The sequence below is a fragment of the Neomonachus schauinslandi genome, chromosome 6 (assembly GCF_002201575.2).
Source record: "Neomonachus schauinslandi chromosome 6, ASM220157v2, whole genome shotgun sequence".
Taxonomy (NCBI): domain Eukaryota; kingdom Metazoa; phylum Chordata; class Mammalia; order Carnivora; family Phocidae; genus Neomonachus; species Neomonachus schauinslandi.
The window spans coordinates 137,351,417-137,373,349 of record NC_058408.1 but is presented as its reverse complement, the minus strand read 5'-3'; the positions used below and the strand labels follow the sequence as shown (position 1 = coordinate 137,373,349).

At 45.8% G+C, this 21,933-nt stretch overlaps 1 protein-coding gene across 18 annotated transcripts in view; it reads right to left on the bottom strand.

Moving 5' to 3' along the window:
- TCF7L2 (transcription factor 7 like 2) overlaps positions 1 to 21,933 on the bottom strand; it is a 198,681-nt gene that overhangs the window by 52,006 nt on the left and 124,742 nt on the right. The window contains exon 5 of one of the 18 annotated variants that reach the window (XM_044916144.1): positions 20,058 to 20,201. The exons of 16 other annotated variants lie outside the window; for them this stretch is intronic. In XM_044916144.1, coding sequence (XP_044772079.1) covers positions 20,058 to 20,201 — 144 coding nt within the window. The remainder of the gene's footprint in view (positions 1 to 20,057; positions 20,202 to 21,933) is intronic. One more of the 18 variants, XM_044916152.1, reaches the window with a different exon arrangement.

The following is a 21,933-nucleotide window of genomic DNA, read 5'->3' as shown; positions in this document are numbered from 1 at the left end:
AGACCATATTTGACCTGTAACAGCTGATGATCAAGCTAAACCCACCCTGATGGCCATCCTAGGTTTTGGAAAGTGGAATCACGGTGAAAAATTCGAGGCTAAGAGACTGGCTTTACATGTGATTCTTAAAAGGCCGAGTTTTAGATTTAACATCTTAAAATATCTGACTCAATTATTTAGTTCCCTCTTCCTCTTAAAAAGAGATCCTTGGCCCAAGTGAAGTAGAAATCCTTGGGTTTAAGATGCCCATAATGGCATTCATCTCTAGCTTCTCTAATTTGGACAGTGAGGAACAAAGGAAATTAGTGTTAGTTTCCTTAAATGCTGGTGGGAAAGAAGAGAGACCACAAAACTCTCTGGGACTAGAAGTGTGTGCAAGGACTAACAAGAATGAAGGGTCACAAGTTCTAAAGGGGGCATACCTCCTTTCTCCAGGCTAAGGTGCCAGCCCCACAGAGCCTCCCTGAAGAGAATGCATCCACCCAGCCACTGCATCCAGCCCAGGTCAGCCCTACTTAGAACGGGGGGATGTCCTATTCCCTCTGATTCAGGTCTTCATAGCTGCTGACCAGTTAATCAAGTACTGGGAGGCCAAAACTAAACAAGCACATCAGGCTTTCATAAGTTACAAGTTGTGGATCTGGTCAAAATTAAAATATTTCAAAATAACACACTTATGGGGATTTTTGCACTTATTTGCTAGGAAAGGACTGGTTGCTACATATCTCCTCCCCTGAACTACAGAGACAGATGCTGAAGAACCTGCAAGCTGTCAGGGTTTCACTGGCCTGACAAGGCAGACCTGGATGGCCAGCGCTTGGGGGTGGTTTCCAGTAATAGAACCAAAAGACTCCTGTCACCCATACGGCCCCTAATTAAGTACTGCTGCAGCAATATGACAAAAATAAGGGAATCTGCTTTACAGAGAACTGGGACTCTCTGCTAGAACCCAGAGTTGAAATTAACAAATGAATTGGAAGGGGAATAAGTCATTTTCTCAATAGCAATGACACATAGAAACTTACCAGAAAAGCACAATAAAGGAAAAAGACTTAAAAAAAAAAAAAAAAAAAAAGAGGAGAAGGATCGAAATATATGGATACCTCCCTTCATCACCTCATATGCTTAAAATACATGTATTGCTCACCTCTGCATAAAGACAACCTTCCACCAAAACATTAGAGGGAAGAGGAAGGGGAAAGGACAGGACAGCATGATCCTCTGAAATCGCTGGGTTTTCTTTAACAAATAAATGATGTTTTTGTGGACTTTGAACCTTTGCTTTTCACAGCAAGTTTAGCAACAGTGCCAGGGAAAGTCACCCAAACCCAGTAAGTGGCTTGTAACTCTACTAAGTAAGCATAGAGACTTGTTGTGCCCTTTACAATACATGTGTGTTTTTGAGAAGTTAGGTGCACGACACACTCAAGCCTCAAGCAGGTGCCAAAGGTAATAACAGGGCTAAGGGGAGGGGATTTTAAAGGAAGGTAAGTCCTTCAGAGCCCTTCAAGTCACTTGTTGGAGAATGCCAAGGAAGAAAGTGTGTGTGTGTGTGTGTGTGTGTGTGTGTGTGTGTGTACACACATACCTGGCCCTTAAACGGACAAGATAGCTTTTACAGACAAGACAGCCTTTACCTCTTTCCTAAGCACACCCAGAGGCTAACATACAATGGGCACAGCCAGCAAATAATAAAGTAAAATTAAATTAGGTCATGCCTCCACCACAGTCACGCCCATAAGCCAGTGTTCCTGCCACGGTGCTGTGCGGAACGCACCAGAGTTGGGAGTGCAAGCTTGCTCCTCCGCATTCGCACAGATGGAAAGCATGTCGCAATCCCCGCCTAAAGCAGACTGTGAAACTGGTTTCAAATGCAACCAAGCATCTTAGTACAGTCTGGACTGCGGTGTGGTTCCCCGCCCCCGCCCCCCCCAAACCATCTTGTTTTTGTCTAGCACCTTTCTTCAAGGAAGTTTAGGAGGGACTATTTCTCATAATCAAATAAAGTCTTACATGACAACAGCCTCATTTTACAGACAGAAAAACAAACACACTCAGAGGATTTAGAACTTACTCAAGATTAGAGGGTTAGTAACTTTAGCAAATGGAAAAGAGGAGGAGAAATTATTGCTGCAGTTGTCATGAACAGAGTAGAGATCTTCCCTACGTTCTTCCCATTCACTGATTCAAAATTCCCATTTGGTGTCTATTGCATGTGCTAGGCACTAGGGATAGATCAGTGAACTAAACACAGAAAAGTCCTTGCCTTCAGGGAGCTTGTAATCTAGAAGGCGGTGATTATTTACAACTGTCCAAGAGCTAACAGATGCACTCCTCGGTTACCCTGATGGTATTTGGATAATCCAGTCAAAGTCAACTAACCTCAAACAGAAACCAGTTCTGCCTAACTACCCAGGCCAATGTTCAACTCCAATAACTCTGTCCCCTGAAAAATATAATTGAAAAGCTTGCTCTATATGCACAAGTTTTTAATCACCCCTTTTTTGTAGTTTTAAAAGAATCCCAAATACTAAATTATGCTGTCAAATCATCTTGAGATGAACAGCTATTTGCACCAGAGGTCAGAGAACATCAAAGACTTGGGGAACGTGGTGTTAACAATCAGACGCTGTGTTTTTCACACCATCCATAACTCGAGCTGTTGGCTATTTTGTTGACCCATACGGTTGGCCAAATTAGTCTATGCTTGGGACAGAAACATCACTGGTGCTCAGGAGCGATCATGAATGCCAATCAATACTAATTTGGATTTCTTCTCTTTGACCCAAATAGCGTGGGGCTTTCTGGTACTTCCGAACCTAATTCCAGGGCTATATAAACTACAACTCCTCAAACGACTGGTATGGACTCTTAACATTTTTAGCTCTTTTTCCAACTATAAATTAGATTAAATATATAGATGTTGAGCTCAAGAGTCAGCAATTAGAATCCTACTTCATCCTTCACTGTAATGTTGGGGCAGCCAAGCTTATAAAGAGAAGAGCTTCCTTTATCAAAAATGTGTGTATAGTCCATGGTTACCACCATGTCCTAAGTACAAATATGCAGAACAAATTAAGCACCAGGTAGATGTTCAAGAAATGCTTGTTGTAGGAATTTATATATAAAAACATTACTACTGGAATACTTTTCAGAGGAAAATCTTTTCTTAAAACAAAACAAAAAACAAAAACAAAAAAACACCTCCAATAGATAATTTCAAAATATTTCAAAGAGCATGTTGGGATCATAAATTCTTTAAATACAGTTTCTAAAACTGATTTATTTACAACTGTCAGACTGTGATGGTCGGATGAAAAAAGTATCTGAAGCCCATGCAACAACTAAAAGTGCATTTTTTTCTAAAAAGATACATTTTTCTAAAAATGCATACTTCACACTCAGACATCATAGAGATCCATAAGAATTGATTCCTCTAAAAGAGTTTCTTAAATTCAAGGGAAGAAGCCCACAGTTACAATGCTTGTTCTTAATTGAGAAGACTAATGTTTTCAACATTTTCTAAACCTGTCTCTTTAGTGGCTTCAACAAGTGTATTTTCAAAGTGTAAGCAGAGCAAAGCTAATTTCTGTGTGCAATTTGTTAAAATCGTCAAGCAAGAGTCACTTTTTGAAAAGATCTATAAAATAGTATACATTCTGATGTAAGCCACTGCTTAATTAGAATATCAAAATTATCAAAGAGACAGGTAAAAAAAACCCAGCAAAACCAACTACACATCTATTATGTTTCAAAAGACAGACAATGGATACCTGGCATCTAAGCCTCTCGTTTACTAGAGCTGCCTGGGGGCTTAACTTTGTATCCCTGGACCCCTGTATTGCCCCAGGTGCACGGATGCCTAACTTGTTCTCCAGCTTTTCATACGCATCTCCTTTAAGTCAGGCAACACTCACTCCTTGATGTTGATACCAGTCTCTATTTTTATAGACAGCAAAACTGAGGCTCCTGGGGAATAAAATAATCTCCCCTGGATGACACAGTAAGTGGCAGGGTCTGAATCTGCACTCAGGTCTGCTTAGTCTACCCAGTCGTAAGACTAGATCCCCCTCCGATCAATACTACATGGCAGAGGCTGGACGGAACATTCCAGCACAGCAATTCTAAAGCAAGAAGTATACTCCTGCCTCTGGGCAACACATCAGCGACAATGGCGTGCACGTAAAATCACTGCGTCAGGGGGGACTGCAGTGGTTCCCTTTACTAACCGAGAGGACGGCTGGCAGATATGTTGGCACAATTAGTACAGATAAACCCTCTATAACAGCCTATCTGCCTTCTGATTTTTAAATAAACAAAGGCTGAACACTACAATTAAGATCAGAAGTGCCTCTGAAAGACCAGATGGCAAAGGGGAAGTTACACAAAAAAAAGTCACTGGCAGGGAATTGGGAGAGTTTGTTGTTCCTAAGGTGGAAGAAGTGATTTTTAGCAAATGTTTTTAACTGGATGCCTGGAGGAAAACAGCCACCTCCCTGCAAAAATGATGGCTGGGCCTAGGGCCAGTGTGGAGGAAGCGAAGGTCCATATTGAGACGGACCCAGGGGGCACCACGTCTATACCACAGGGGGCTCTGTCACGCTTCCTGCCTAGGCTGACCTTGCCCAGCCCCACGGTCGGGGGGTTCCTTGGGGATAACACAGACCTAGAAAAGCAGTCAGTGTGGTGGCCACACGGATGCCTGCAGGTCCCCAGAGTCTTCCTCCTTGTCTTATTACTCAGAAACAATGGCATCTCTATGGCCTCAGTGGCTTCAGTGGGAGCCCCTCCCCCCCACAATGGCCCCATTCAATCCCCCACCAAGAGTGACTGCCCCAAGTTTAACGGCCTGTGTTAGGAGAGCACCGGACACAAAAGGAGGTGTTTCCAGGTTCAGTGAACACTTTACTTCCATTCATCCGAGGAGGAACAAAAGCGAATCCCCCCTTTACCTTGGGGAGGGCGGAGGCTGGCCTCCACCATCTCCACCAAAAGGCAGCCCTCTTTCTGGTGGGGGTGGGGACCACATTGTGTTCCAGGATCATGGTGCAAACAAGGTTCCTGATTATTTCTACCTTCAACCGCCAATACATCTGCATAAAAATAGGATTCTTTTGTCCCCTAAGAAAAGCCAAGAGGAAGCTGAGCCAAGAGTGTCAAAGTAGGACCCATGAGGGCAAAGGGAAAAAGAAGTTCCCAAACAAAGACCAACAAGGTCAGGAGATGGACCTTAAATTATACTTTGGAATCATTATTAGGAAAATAGTTCACCTCTTCCTTTGCTTGAAATTTTTATTAGGGTTTATTGCTATTTTTATTAAGGAACCTAATGTTTACTTTGTAAAATTGCTTTAATTACTAAGTACTTCTGCAGGGCAGCACTTGACCAGGATAGGCTACTTTAAGAAACACCATTTCACATAACCCAAAAGTGTTATTTCCCTAATTGCAAGTGATATACCTTGATCTTGACCACAGACTTCTATAGCAATCTTGGGTATCAGTCAACAGCCCTGATTTTACTAGTTGGTCATAAGGCTCAACTTTTTTTTTTTCGTCTGCAGAGTTTACACTAAGTACTAAGACTTGAAATAGCACAAGTCATACCTCCCTTCTCAGAGAGACACCCACCCACCCCTTTACCCAGCCAAGTCGGATTAGTCATACTAAACATAGCCCATTCCCAACCAACTCTTCAAGCTTTGGCAGGCCTAGCCCAGCTGACATTCCCGGCCCAGTTTTTAACATTACATAACGAGAGCTTCACTCCCATCATGGGCTCCAAGTCAAAACAAACTTGCTGAACTCGGAGGCAGGGCACCAGCTTGTTTCCCAGTTACAGGGCATGGGACTACAAGGGGCAGAACAGAGCTTTTAGCAAAAACTTAAAAATCACCAGTGAACTCTTGAATCTGTTCTTACTGTGGTCAACTCAGTCATACTTGCTTTGAGTTCAAGTACTGGAGCTCCCCAACCTAGACACTTTCCAAGTTTTATCACATACTGTTGGTGTCAGACTTGTTTTCAATGAATCATTTTCACACATTTCTATGTTTGAGTTTTTAACAAAACCCCCAGAAAGCAACACTGTAAAAGGATTCCCAAATACCAATCCTCTGGGAAAGAAGGTGGTAGGATTATATAGGAAGATAAAATTCCCTGCCAAAGACTAGTTGTTCATCCAGCATTCAAAACACAAATGAATGGTAAGATCTGATTTTCTATGTATTGCTAAAGGAAATCCATTGCTGGAAAAGTTTTAAAACTCTCTCTGTGTGAATTCCAGCTCACCTCTTCCTAGGCAACCTCCAACAGATAATTATATCAGTCCCTGGTCATCACCACCATGAGCCTCCTGATCATCATTATGTCAACACCCAGGGCATCCCAGAAAATGAGGATCTCTCAAGTGGAAAATAAATGAATTCATACTGAACACACATAACTTCACATACTAATCTCGCAAGAGCTTAAAATTAATAGCACTCAACAGGAATGGTTCACAAAGTCAAATTCCACCTTGAATTAGAGGTAGCTGAACAGAAAGAGAAAAGCCAAGAGGTCCAGACAAAGCCTTGATTCTATCACGATCCGGCTACACGTGACCATGTGATCTTCCGGCAGCCATCCCCTCACTCCAGGCCTCAGTCTCCCCAGGTTTACAGAAAGGATTGGACAGGACAGGTAGGTTTGATTACCAGTCACCTGTCATAATCCTAAGATTTTATAACTAATTCTCCCACCCTGCCCACAGTGAACAAATTACTCTCTGGTTGTGGCTAGATGCTCCGGGAATTTTTTGTGCCAATATATTAGGGCACTCAGGTCCATTTCTCTGACCTGACTTATTTCATTTGTCTTGCACCAGAAGCCCAGGCCCACGTGCACAATAATCTTACCAAGAGCTGCTACTACCTGTAACGTAATACTCAATTTATTACTATCTCTTGACCCACAAGACAGTCCCAGTCAATCTCCCTAGGTAACCTCTATTTTTTTTTTTTTTCCTTAATCCTGGAGACCACATATTTTCTTAATCAATCAGGAACCAAATTAAAAACATTGATCGCCAGAGCACTGAAGGCTGTTTGCCCTATTCTAAATAGCTCCAGCTTATGGTGCTTTTAAAATTCCTTTGCTTTCCCCTCCTTCTAAACTGTAAGAGGCTCTTAGAATGCTCAGACTCTGGTCTGTCTGGAGCCCACAGAGGATGTGCCCCACGGACAGGGATGTATAGTAAGTAGATCTTTGTGGTCGGAAGAGAGGCAGAGCAAAGACTCGATGTTGAATGAGCAAGAACAAGAATGTGGTGAGAAATCCCACTAGGTCGGCAAAACGGAGGAGCAGAGGGGAGAGGGAGGGTGGGACCAGAAGGATCCTGGTCACCAGGCAGAAGTGAGGATGAAGAAGCAGAGAAATGGGTCTGGCAGCATCTAGGCTATGGTCAGAACCACAGGCCTGGTAATTCCCCAAACTCCAAAGGCGGGCTTATCCACAAAACACCCACTTGAACACGGCTTTCTTTGGCAGCCTCACTACCAAGACCATTCACACCAAAGTGGAGGGATGCAACCACTGAGGGAGTTTTGATTTCTCTCCAGGGGCTCTGGAGGAAACTTCTTCTGATGATGCCTCAACAAGGAGCAGACCTCAGGGTGGACTCAATCCATCTTGCTCCTACCCTTATCCCTAGCACCAAAACAGCACCTGGTTCAGAAGCATTCAGTCACATCAGGCTCTATGCGCCGGGGCTGTCCTAAGAGCTGGTGTCCCTGTTGTGTTATCCTGAGAGTCTACAAGACCTATTTCTAAGGCTTTTTCATAATTGGTGTGCAGAAGCAGGAGATGCCTGTCTTATGGAGTCAAGTGAATGGCCTTTGGGACAACTCAGTCAGAAGTCTGATGTCGGAATTAGTGGGGTCTGAAAACCTCATCTGCATCCCTACGTCACTCCAGAACTTCCAGTCCCGCTTTAATCCTCATCTGCCAAGCTAAAGAGATGGTATGGTCTTGTCTACCTGAGAACTTGGCCTGGGAACCGGGTCCTCGCTCAGCCAGAAGAGTAGAATCAGCATTCCTGGAGTGTCACTCAATATTGCAAAAGCTCCGGACAGATCTTCAAGCATCGTAAAACAACCAGGAGGAGGGCTCAATAATGCGGAGACATTCACAATGAAGTCGAAAGGGGAGCTTACTGTGTATTTTTTAGGCTGTCTGCAAGTCGATTAAAACACTGTACCCTTTGTTCCAAAACTGTAGGGTACTATACACAATACTGTGTGGTACCACCAAAAAAATTACTCTGAATGCATTGCCCTGGAAGGGATAAAGAAGAGTCTGGGAGCTGGTAGCATTAGGGGTAGAATCTCACTTCTAAGACTTTTCCCCCAGTACTTCTGTATGCCCCTCCCTGGTGTCCAGATGACATCTATTAAATTCAGGCACTGCTCCACAAGGGTTCTTGGCCTCTGGCTAGGAGAAGAATAGCATCAAAAAAATTGCTTGCCAACAACCCATAAATTTAAACAAGTCAGGATGGCAAGAGGAGGTTGCCTGGGAATCATCATAGAAGAGAAGTCAAAAGCAATGTGGTTTAAGATGGGACACACAGACAGATACCCCTCCAGCAAGATGTTCCTTCTTTCACAAAGGCAAATCCTTAGGGCTCCCACGAGGATTAGGAGATCATCTCTTCACCCATGTGACCACTTACACTCTTGAAACTCCAAAGAAGGTTTGGGGGGCGGGAGGGCTGAAGGATCTCCAATGGACAGCACATCTGACTTGACTAAAGGCATCAACCCAGACCGTGGCCCATCCTCGATCTCAGGAAGAGGGTGAGTGAGGGGAACAACATACATGCAAGGGCACAGATGTCATTTGCACACAAGTGGGGGCACAACTTGCATAATTAGAGTGCGGTCCTAGGGAACGTGGAGTCCCGGCTGCACTGATTCAGTCCTCCTGACCTGGAAGAGGACTGGCTTACTCCAGCCTCAAGGATGAGGTCCATACAGTGGAAACTGTTGAAGCTGTGTCAAAGCTTCCTGCTTTTCCTCCTCCTCCTAACTTAGCCCACCACCACGGGGAGTGGAATGCAGCAGGAAGGACCACACGCTGTGCAAATATATGCTTTATGCTCTGGTCCTCACACCCACTCATACAAAAGACATACCATTAATAAGTACAAAAAAATGTGGGTTCTTCCCAGAGCCATCTTGTGCAGAATCCCTCCCCTCATTAGCAACTACCTTTAACATTATTTGATTCTGAATTCAGACAAAGGAGGAGGTGAAAACCCAGGGATCCTCAGCATTTACACATCTAAAGCTCACTCTGCAAAATAAACTTTCCTCTTTAAAGCCCCGTTTTAATCATTCTACCAAGTGGCCTAATTTTTTTTCCCTTAATTTGCGGGATCCAAGCAATTTTTACTGTGGGTGGTAACAAGAGTCTAACTGTTTCTAATTATTTAAAAAACAAAACCACACACACAAAACAAAACAAAACAAAAATCTATGCTGCCAATTGCCAAGAGACTCAGAAGCCACAACTTCCGGTAATAAAGATTTTTCTTTCCAACTATCATAAACCGGCGTATCTGGAGAGCATCTGTGTGTGTGCTCAATGCTTCCCGTCCATGATAGCAGTGAGCTGGGCCCATGCACAGAACAGGGGGAGACAGTGCAATTGGGAGGCCTTTGCAAACATATAAAGACCCAGTCTTTAAAACCCACCCCCTAACCAATCACTCTCAGTGCAACTGAGGACACTTTTTTTTTTTTTTTTTAATTTTGTGCCACAATTTCCCTATCTTTAAAAATGAGGACAACAGTTCCTACCTACTGGGAGACTTACACGGGTTAATGGATGAAAATCACTTCAATCAGAGCTGATACATAGAAAGCACTCAATAGGGGCGCCTGGGTGGCTCAGTCCTTTAAACGTCTGCCTTCAGCTCAGGTCACGGTCCCAGGGTCCTGCGATAGAGCCTGGCATCGGGCTCCCTGCTCAGCGGGGAACCTGCTTCCCCCTTCTCCCCGCTTGTGCTCTCTCTCGCTATCTCTATCTCTCGCAAATAAATAAAATCTTTAAAAAAAAAAAAAGAAAGCACTCAATAAATGCTACTACTACCTTATTTATATATAAAATGGGAACAATATTAGTTTTTCTCTCATGGACTAGCTGTGAGGGTGAAACAAGAATATTATGAAACACTGGAGCCAATGCCCAAAGGACTGCAGATTTTTAACAAATGGTGGGTAAGTATTAATACTAAACCACACCCCCCACCAGGAAGCGAGTTCACGTTTCTTTCTTCCCACCGAAGAGATGAATTAAAAAATACCCACTGAGAATAAGTCAGAGCTAATGCTGACAGATGCTTAGCAGGTTCCATGTACGCCATCTGCACACAAATTCATTGACATTTCCCAAGAAATGGAAGGTAGGTACAAAAATTTCCCTGTTTTATAAATGGAGAAACTTAGACCTAGATGGCCCTCAGGAAGATATACATGGTCATTCAGCTAGCCAGGAGCAAAGCCAGAGTTTGAAGTCGTGGAATCTGAACCCCAGGCTCTTAATCATTCCATGAAGCACGCTCTGCAGTAACCATAACCAAGTACCAAAACAACATCCTCTCTTCTTTTGAGGCAAACCATCTCCTACCAAAAAGGCTTTCCAAAAATTACGATTTTATCATTAAACCTGAAAGCTGGAATAACACATAGATGCTTTTCATGGAGAGGAAATCCAACGGGAAGACCGTGCTATTAAAGACCCAGGAGGAGGAGATCAATGCCAAAGAAGAAGTCAGGAATTTCTTTGGGCTAACTTGGACCTCAATCTCCACAAAACGGCCCTGTTCCACTCAACATGAAAAAGAATCCAGTACAATCCTCTACTGTCCAACCTTGCTTTCTACCCCACTTGTTAATCATGCCTAGAGGGGGGCACTAAGTTTAACTGCAGACAGTCAATTTTGTTAATGGAATTCTAAGCCCATCCGTTTTCAGTTGGGAGGATGAGAGAATCTTTCGCTGTGTTTCTCTAAAGCAAATATTTAGTGCTTTCATCTTTTAGTGCCCTAACATGCGATCTGTCGCCCAAATAAAAAAACTAAACCTTCTTATGTGAGTGTTTGTAGACATGATACTTCCAACGTCAATCAGACAAATGGCGAGTACTTTCAGAGGAGAGCTGGGCGATCCCCGTGTTGGCTGTCTCAAGTACCCTATCATTTCAATCCAGATGCAGAAAACTTGTTTCTAACCTGCTTTGCTCCTCTTGTTTGGCCTAGGTACCCAGGCTTGCGTTGCTTTGCTTAGTGGCGGTGGTGGTGCTTGCTTTAAGTGAAAACCATTCTTCATCCACCTGGAGGACATTCCTCTACAGAAACCTGTTGCCTGACATGGTAGTTTCTTATCAGCAAAACTCACTCCTCTTAGCTGAATGAATCACCAATGCTCTGAATCTACCAAACTCTGAGAGATTCCTTCAGCCTGGCAAGCAAGAAGCAGGGAGAAGGGGTACAGCCAGGGAAGTTGGGTTACTTTTGTAGAAGGCAGTTGTAATTCTTCTTCCTGACTCTAAAAATGTTTTGGGTACCAGAAAGCCAGAAGGAGAGCTACGACTGTGTTTCTGGATGTCACCTCCCCCGTAATTTCTGCTTTCTGTACTGGGTCACCGTTCCCACTTGTCAACTGGATGCAATGGCAAGTGTCCAAGTAATTACAGAGACAGGAATTAGATGACACAAGAATTTACATGTGTACAATTGCTTGTACCTTCCCCAGCAGAATCCACGGCCAAGGCATCATCTGCTGTCCAGTCAAGTGTGACACTCTGAGCAGAGGAACTTTGAGGTCACCTCTGCTCATTTCTCAAGAGGAGAACAGGCACACGTACCCGCATTGCACTTTTCCCTAAGAAAGCATTACTCTGAACCACCACAGGTGAAACGTAGCTCTGGCCTTCCCGTGCTTGTCCCAGCTTGTCCCAGCACCTAGAGCTGGGATGCACCGATGATCCAGGAAGCACCTCAGGTGCTCTAAGCCCTTACCTCCTGCCTTCACCTAAGAAATGTGACAAGTGAAGACAGCCTGGGATAACCATGTTGGCTCAACAAAACCGTCTTCATTTTATAAGTTATGCCCAAACCTTAATAATCTGTCCTGACATCTGAGAAAGAATAATATACAGAATTCAAAGCAGAATATTCCAAAAGTTGTTTCATATCACATTGCTGCCTATACAGTGAGCAATAACATATATCCTTTGTTCTTTATTAATTGTATTTGTCTTTGGCCACTGTCAAAATTAGGTTGAATTCTCCTAAATCCAGAGTGGCCCCAAGCCTACTGGGTGCGTGGGCAAGAACAGCCAGTTTAAAACACAGAAAATCCAACCAAGACTCGTCAGTAACTAACAAGCTAACAACCAAGGCACCACGGTTACACCTCTTTGGCTAAAGAAGGCACAGAGGAAGAGCAGAGAGTCTAATAATCAACAGTGAAAAATTAACCTCTCAGAGAGAGGGAGGGAGGGAGGGAGGAATCAAGTCAACATTACCTTTCAAATGGTAAAAATGATAAAAAATAAAACCCACATTTCCTGTGACTAAGAAAGGGACAGCATGAGAGTGTGTATAAGATGATGGAGCAGTTCTATATCCTGATGGCGGTGGGGGTCATACAAATTTATGCTAAAATTCATAGAAAGAGAAGTCAGTTTTGTTGGATGATAGATTTTAAAATACAATTAACTCTTGAACAACTTGGGGGAGAGCAGGAGGGAGGTGTTAGGGACACTGATCCCCCTCCACGCAGTCAAAAATCCACATATAACTTTTGCTTCCCCCAAAACTTAACTACTAATAGCCTACTATTGACCGAAAGCCTTGTCTATTCATAAACAGTCGATTAACACATATTTTATATGTCATATGTCTTATATACTATATTCTTACAATAAAGGAAGCTAGAAAAGAGACAATGTTATTAAGAAAATTGTTCGGAAGAGAAAATACATTTACAGTACTGTACCAAAAAAAAAAAAAAAATCCGCAGAGAAGTGGACCCATGTAGTTGAAGCCCATGTTGTTCAAGGGTCAACTGTGTGTGTGTTGTGTGTATTTTTTTTTTAATCCTGCATCTCAAAAGAAACCTGGTCCCCACATCTAAAATCTGGGGCACAAAAGCATACGTAGTAAGTGCAAAACTGAAAAATAGATGGTTGCAGGTGACCCAGCCAAGCAAAACCGCAATGAGGAAAGTTACCCCCCACCCCAGGAATCTGATCTGAGTCCATTTTGCTGTCCAAAGCAGGACACGGCCAAGGAGAAAGGAGAGTCCCATTCCTTTGAGAAGCAAACATATCTGTGCATGATGACAGCCACGGGCCCAGAACTGCCCCGCTTCCCTTAGGAACCACATGCATTCCTGAAGCTGACAGAGATGCCACAAGCCATCGCCTCCCTCTGCCCACCTCCACCCATTTTTCTCAGGTGTTCATGAAAAAGCGGTAAGAGGAAAGAAACATCCAGGAGACACAGCTGTGAACAACCAACAAGCTGGATGTCCCTCCTGGCGGTTACGAGTTTCTTCCACTTTCTGGTGGAGGGGCTCCTCGTGTCCCAGGCAGAGGGGACCTCTCACCGGTCAGCCTGACTCTCGGTGAACCACCGGGCCTGCCAGAAACCCAGTGTGGGGAGCCAGGCTGAGCAGCAGTGACTGAGAGCTCCCCCCGATCCCTGTGCCCCCGGCCCCAGAGCTCATGTGCAACCCCACAAGCCCACATCCTCTCCTGCCAACTCTGTCTTCCTAAGCAGTGAGAGGCCACCACCGGGGCCACGGGGCTGCATCGCAGGGGTTCCAGCAAAGCTTGGCAGACACAGTGACTGCTGGGGCTGGAACATAAATCCAGTGGGGGCAGCCGCGCCCCCTTCTGTCACCCCAATTCCTGCCCACCTCCCTCGCCTCTCACCACCTTCTTTCTCTGGTGACTTTAGTTCCTTCCCTCACTGGAAGGAACTGACTTTCCAAAAGAGAAACTTTCACTCTGAGCACACACAGTCCTCTTCCTTGGACCTGCCCAGAGAAAAATGTTTCTCTCCTGCTGCCCTGGTCACCAAGCTGCCTGCGTGCTTGTGCTGGGGAGGGGGGCGGGGGGCAGGGGGCGGTGGGCGGTGGGGGCGGGAATTGGCCCCAGACACGTGCATGTGCACATGGACAGGCACACATGCCCCAGGAGTTTTCTAACAAAGAGTCAAAAGCTCTGTGGCTGTACAAAGGCCACCTCCTTCCTCATTTTCAGCTCAAGCTGAGGGGCCAGCGACTGACTGGAGAAGGACCGCCATGGAAAGGACAGCCAACACTTACGCGTGCCCCCATGAAGCATGCTACGCCACGTCTGTCACCTTCCTCCCCAAAGCAAACCAAAAACGACAAGTTTTCCACTGCTGCATTTTTTAATGCAAACAGGCTTGAAAGGGGACTTCCAGAGATACGATGGACAAAGTTGGCAGTGTGTGAAATGAAGGCTGGAAGATGATCTATTTCTTAGTATTGCCTCTTGCTAAACTAGCAGCAGCGGACGCAAGAAGTACCTTTTGAGTAAGGTGCACAGGACTGGCCTGAGAAGGAAGGACTAAAACTCAGATCTCCTACTTTGCTCACCTGACAGTAATTGCCCTTAATAAAAATGAGTAAATGCAGCTCCAGAGTCTGGGCTGAACTCTTGTTCCTATCTGTTCTCAAATTCTAAACATCTACCTCCGTGGCATCATTAAAGACACCAACAATAGGAAAGTACTCTGAGAAACAGATATCACAACAGACAGATACACAGATTGATGTGACAGGTAATGTCACAACCATCAGTGGGAAGCACCCACTGTCTCTCTTCAAGTACTGACCAAGTCATTGGATCAGGGGGAACCTATAAGGAATAATTATAATAAAAAAAAAATCCTTAGGCTAATTTAAACTCTCCCTGGACACAGGTTAGCCCATTAAAAAGTGATCTGTCACCTCCCAGTATTACAAAAGGGGAGGACCCCACAACAATAAACTGTGTGGGAGATAACATGTCCCGCATCAAAAGTCAAGTCTCCTCTATTAATGACCTTTGTCACACGGGATGCCAAGAAAACATGTGACTCACAAAGAATGGGGGAAAGAGAGGTAGTCACAAAGATAAGAGCCGTGATGGCTCCTGGCAGTGGCGCCTGGCGGACGTCAGGCAGCCCAAGAGGCACGGCCACAGGGCAGGGAACACCTGCACCTCCCACAGGGGTGAGCTCCTTGCAGGGCCTCCGTGCACTCAGTCGGCCTGGACTTCCAACTCCGTACACCAGCCTCACAGGGTGAGAGGAAAAGTGTAAGAAGTGAAAGGAACAGCATTCAGTCCAAGGAATGGCAAACAACATGGGAAAGAGGGCCTCGACTGGTCCTCTCCCTCTCCGGGCCTATTTCCCTGGGCAAGTTGTGCCTAAGCTGCGTCAATCACACAGGAGACACACTACCTCATGATGCACTGGGAATGTGATCTCGCTGAGGCATGAGAAATTCTAAGTGAGGCCTGACAGGGTCCATTTCTACTACGGGGGTGATTCACGGGAAGAGGGAATTCATGCACTCACTGGACCTGGAAGAATTCAACAAGGAAGCTTTGCAAGGAGAGAATGAGAGAAAGGAGAAATCACGAAATAATATGGGTGGTCCCACTAGCGATCCCACCCTGAGAATGAATTTGGCCAGGGGGTACACTTGCTGGTCTGCCAGCACAGAATCATCAGGGCTGAACGCACGAAGCTACGGGTCATGCACATCACAAGGGCAGTATGGACTGTCTGGGGACATTCTGCCTTCGTCATTTTTAACTCACATCCGCTCCCGCGTGCAATGCAATGGCGCCAGAACAGGGGACTTTTAGAAACAGTCCGTCGGCCCTGGGGCCATGACTAAGCCTATTGAGGGATACCCACATCCAGAATTGGCAACCATCAGAAGTTTTACAGAGACTCTTCATGGCATACATAGGAAAGTGTTTCCATCGCGAGAGATGGAAAATAAACACAAAACAACTGCATATAATATGATAGGAGCCTGCCTATGATTTTTAAAATACATCTCTTCAAAGACTGGAAGGAAGTCTTATCAAAATATTAACTTTGCAGGGCACCTGGGTGGCTCAGTTGGTTGGGCGTCTTGCCTTCAGCTCAGGTCATGGTCCCAGGGTCCTGGGATGGAGCCCCACGTTGGGCTCCCTGCTCTGCGGGGAAGCCTGCTTCGCCCTCTCCCTCTGCTGCTCCCCCCTGCTCGTGTTCTCGTGCACTCTGTCTCCCTCAGATGAATAAATTAAAAAATCTTAAAAAAAAAATTAACTTTGCCTCTGAAGGTACTTTTACTGTTTTCTCACTGTTTCTTTATGTAATAGGGAGTAGGGAGGCAAATTAAACATTCTAACGTAACAGAATGCTTGCAAAGTTATAATGTAGAGATTTGTAAAGCAAATACTTCCCTTCTAATGCACTTGGTTGTGTAAATCCAGATTTTCCATACATAACATGTATTGAAAAACAGAGTACCAAGGAAATGAAGCAATATCTGTATTTGTTTCAATGACTAACAAGCAAAAATAAAACTTCAGCTGTGATGCCATGCTTTTTAGAAATCAGACATATAATAAGCCACAGATTTATAGGATGTGGTCTAATAAACCTAAGAAAAGTTTCATTTCCTCCTCACCAAAGTGGTTCACTCCCTGTCTGCGCAACTAGTTTTTTGCAAAGTTAGCAGATGTCTCTTTTTTTTTCCTTAAATGTGTAAGTTGAGAGATCAATAAGCACCAGCAATAATAATGTGCCCCCCGAATACACGCACATACGCACACTCACTCACTCACTCCCGTATCCCTGAATATGAAATAAAAACGGGCTCAACGCTAGCAAAAGGGTAGGTGGCCCAAAACATCAAAGGGACAGAGCTTGCCATCTTGCTAATCCCCAGCCACTGATCAGGAAAAATTTACAGAACCCCTGGAAAGGGGGAAGCAAGGAATGAGGGAAGGATTTAGACAAAGAACTTTTTAAAAGGTTGTTTTCAAGCATTTCCGTGAAAATGGTATTACCTCAGCAATTACAGGAAAAAACACTCTTTTCTTATCTGAATGCACTTATGCCGCAGGTCACACCCTATTACTCTCACTATTAAACATGTTAATAGCCCCAATGTAATGGCTCTGTGTGGCTAGCTTTAAAATGTACATGAATAAATAGCTAACTAGAAAAAAAAAGTGACTCATGCCTGCCCAGGTGGATATTGACTTTCTTAGTCATATTTACTCAATTGGTCTACCAGCCTTAATTCCCTGGAGGAGGGGGCTGAAGTGACAGAATCCAGCCAACTTGCAAGGAAAGAGAGGGAGGAGGGACAATGAAAGTTGAATCCAGCCGGGGGTAGAAAGTGTCCCGAATGCGGTACTGGTAAGGCAGAAACTTGACTTTGAGTGTCCTGAATCAAAAGCTTCCTCCCAGCCCCTGAGAAGGCAGGGTGTTGAACAGGACCCGACACATCTTCTTTAGCAAGTGGAGGATGGTTAGTATGGAAGACTCTGACCCAGGGGCTGTTGCCATGGTCTTCAGTAACAGCAGTTTTATGGCTACACCCCTGTGCTGTGTGATCCCAAGCAGCTGCTACCCCTCCCTGGGGCTCACTTGCAAAATGGGGTCACAGCATCTCCCTCCTGGGAGTGTGGTCAGGTTTTGAAGTTACTATGAGCAAAGCACTTCCAGAAGTGCCTGGCCCATAGGAGGCGCTGTGTGAAATCTCACTCTGATCAGTATTTCCAGGCATCCTGGGAGGTGTCCCCAGGAAGCAGCCTGGGCAGGTATTCCACGCCCATCCCCCTTTTACAGACCCCGGGAGCACATCATGCAGGGGTGAAGCCCCTTGCCAACGGACGTGACGGAACGTTGGAATCAATCCTACTTCTGACTCCAATCTCGTGTGGTTTCCACGATGCTACCCAGAGCCACGTCTCGCACACCCACGCTGCGTCCCACCACAATTCCTCAAGTAGAAAGTACTACCAATGATACATCACTAACTATTCCGTGAAAGTGTCTACGGCAAAGCAAGCTGTACAACTGAGCTCCCCGAGCAGTGGCTGGCCCATCACACCGACACACTCTCAGTGTGTGAGTCCCCAGGAATCCTGCCGAGCGCTCATGCCAGACACCTGCTCCTTGGCCAAGCTCCACTCTGTACGCTTCGACTCACGAGATGCTCACAGCAGCCCACATGTGAGTCCCCTTCACCAGCAGGAAACTGAGGCACAGAGCAGCTGGGTAACTTGCCCAGGTTCCCACAGCCCATGAGCAGTGTCTGTGTGTCTGGCCTATTCACAGTTCAGGGACTCAGACCCAATCCTGGAAGCAGGGCATACTGGTGCTTCCTCAGAAGATGTTTCCATGTCCTGAGGGCAAAGCTGAGAAATGAACAGAGTCACCGGCGTCAAGGATCTAAGTGGCGCCTGAGGATCTCAAGTTATAAGGAAGAAACCCAGTCTTCCTGTTTTATTTTCCTCATACTCAAAATGGGTGCCTGGTTCTCCTTTATCTACCTCATAACTCTGACCAAAGATTAATGAGTCACCGTTCACCGGGCCCCAGTGGGGGGAGAGCTGTGTGCGGCATGGCCTTATCACCCGCGGCCAGAAGAACAGCTAGCTACCCTTGCTACAAGCTGGACCAGGGGGCGGCCGCTGAGAAGAGGCTTCTCTCAGGCCATGGCTGCTGAACAGAAGGCCTCCCTGTGCTGTCACACCCAGACCCATCAAAGGACCCGGGCCTTCTGCATTCACGGGCTCCAGGAAATCTGAGTACAGGCACCATCACGGGAGGAGGAAGGGGGGTTTCCAAAAAGACCAGAAACATCTTCAGTTTTATTCACATCTGGCTGAAGAGGGGGCCACGACATGGGAAGAGTTCCACGAGACACCAACACACGAAGTTACCAGAATTCAGACACGTCGTAGTGTGCAGAAGCGTCCTTGGTGTCACGGCAAGTGAGAAGAAAATACAAAACTACTGTAAGGTCCAATTCCAATTCTGTGAAATATTTCTAAAATTTAGACACAGGAATGATGAGAAAGAAACGCATCCCAGTGTTAAGCCCGAATGCCCAACACAGCACCCAGCACATAGTAGGTAAACTATGAATGTTTTTGAAAGGCAGAAGTTTCACTAACTGGCTCTTAAATATTCATTTTTTCTTTAAAAAAAAAAAAAACTAGCATTAATACTAAATCATTTGCCATTTAAGTTTAAAGAGTTCTTTCAAAATTTTTTTTATCTGCATTGACTTTTGCTTTTCTGAGAACCGAAAGCATGTTCTACACGGTCTTTATTCTTTGGGACTGCTAATTTGAAGAGAACTGTCACTCCCAAGCATGGAGCAATGTGGGGTATTGACATCGTATTGAATTATTTAAAGGAAATTAACAATGCTTCCTGTCCTTGGACAGCCACGTCTGCGAGAAAAGCTGTTCACAGCTGTCTCAGGAGGGTACCACTGCAGAGGACTGAGCATTTCTCAGCACCCTGAAGTCTCCAAGAGAATCTGTACGTTCTAAATAACTAAGAACAAAAGCAAAATTGAGGTAATAACTTCTCTGTCCCCCTGGGAGCTGTGTGAAAGGTCCCAGGAAATCATTTCCTGGGGGTCAAGTTTAATGGGATGACATATTGCTCATCATTCTCACAGAAGCCACGCAGGACACTGGACCACGTGTAGCCTCTCCTGCGAGCCGGGCACCTGGGGTTCACAGGGGCACCACCCTCCACCCTCTCCTCATAAACTGGCATTCTTATGGCGATGATAAACCTATCAGTGATCATAATACCCGGACATGGCACCCGACACGACAGCTACCTGACGGGAATTCAGGGGCCGTGGCGCATGGGCCCTGCCCTAGTGCGAGGTAAACTTTGGATGGGTGGTTTCATTTCAGAGCTAGCTCATCTCATACCGTCATTCTGCTCCGAGACCTACCTCCAAACACCAGGGCTCCCCAACCTTGTGTAAGGAGTGGCTCCTTTTCATGTCCCTGAAGACTTGAGTGCTGACAGTGAAGTCTGAGGGGGGGTAGAAGTGCTGACAGTCATGTCCCTGAGTGCAGCAAGGGAGGGGGCACTGCTGCCAGGAAGAAAGGGGAACAGAGTGAGGCTTGGGAGGGAGGGGGACGCAGTCACCAAGGCATTCACGGCCCCCAGCCTGACTTTCTTCCCTGACCCCACACTTCTCTACAAACTCCAAGCAAGGAGGACTGTGGTTCCCGATGCGTCCCCAGGACTCTTCCACCTCCCTGCCTTCCAGCCTGGGGCCCCCTCTAGCAACATCTTAAACACAGTCTCCTCTATGCAGCCTTTCTGCTGCATCCCTGCCCGCTGTCCCCACCTCTGCCTATCCTTCCCCCAGGGGACTCGGCCATTCCTTGCTCTGAGCCTCCACCGAGCCAGCTGGCCGGCATTCCCTCTCCGCCCCTCCCCCTCTCTCAACTTACCTTACTGAATCTTCTATTAATTTAAACCATGTGACACCGCTGGTATTTCTACCCTACAAAAATGCAATCACATATGGTTCCACCCAATACTAGAGCTATGTGGAGATCTGTCTAGTTACCTTCCCCTCTGCCGGTCTACAATTTTTCGGAGAGGGGCGACTGCACCTCCATCTCTGGACCCCTGGGAAGCATCGGGCAGCACACACCTTGAGTGCTCAAGAAGCATGTGCCATACTGAATTTCAGCGCAGCTTGAGCTCTAGCATACCTGCAGCTTTGGTTCACTGCCTGCCTACTCTGTCTGGGGCTTTCGACGGGAACGTGCGTGGTGTTCTGCAGCTCCTCACAACCACCCTGTGAGGTAGGTATGTGCCCATTTTACAGAGGAGGAAACCGACTCAGAGACGTTAAGGAGCATGCCCAAGGTCACACAGCGAGTAAACGGCAGAAGGGGAATATGGACCAGGTGTCAGTCAACTCATGGTGCTGCTGTGTAGACTCGGATGCCCGTCCAGATGTTGACTACTCTGCTATCAACAGGATGGAGAATTTAGGGGCATAAAGAGAGACCTGCGATCCAAGAGGGGCTATTTCACAACAAAGAAATATCATTTTAATTGTCTTTTAAAAAGAAAATGCCTGTGTCCTTTGTATGGGTGTATGACTACTCTAGTTTTTAAAGGGTTTATATGAGGAAAAAATGCCATAAATAAATTCTTCACCCTTTTAAATCCCAAATAACAGAACTCAGGATTAAGAATATAAGATGGAGCACAAAACCCAATTATCTTATGTTCTGATATTCACCCAAGAGCAGCAGAATGAGCATAGTGGGTGCTCAAGACTCTGGGAGATAGGAAATTGGTGGAAATAAAGGACAAATCCCACAAAACAGCAACCACCTTTCCAGAACAATTTACATGGTTACCATATTACCTGGTCCTCCTGTGGTAGGGGGTGAAAGGGGTATCCAGGTGGATTAAAACCGTTCAAAGGCCACGTGAACTCCCAAAGTGGGAAGGGGCCACATGGCCAGCAAACTGGGGCAACCCCAGGGCCCTGGCTGGCTACAGCTGTCCCTGTGTCTGGACTTGGAAAGCCACCATTGCCGGAAGCCAGATGTCTGCCCCCCAGAAAGGGTAGCCCAATCCCTCAGAGGAAGCACTGGTTGCCCATGGCTGGAGGTCTCTGGTCTCCGTCTGGGAAGCAGAACCTCCCACTCTGCGTTTCTCACCAGCGCTCATTTGTAAACAGGAATGTGAGTCATTAAGCAAGCAGGAGTCCATTTTCAAGATCGGCCCAGCTTTACAACTAAGGTAATCCTATTCTGCCTTGTCACAGTGGTGACTCACCTTACTGTCTCCCA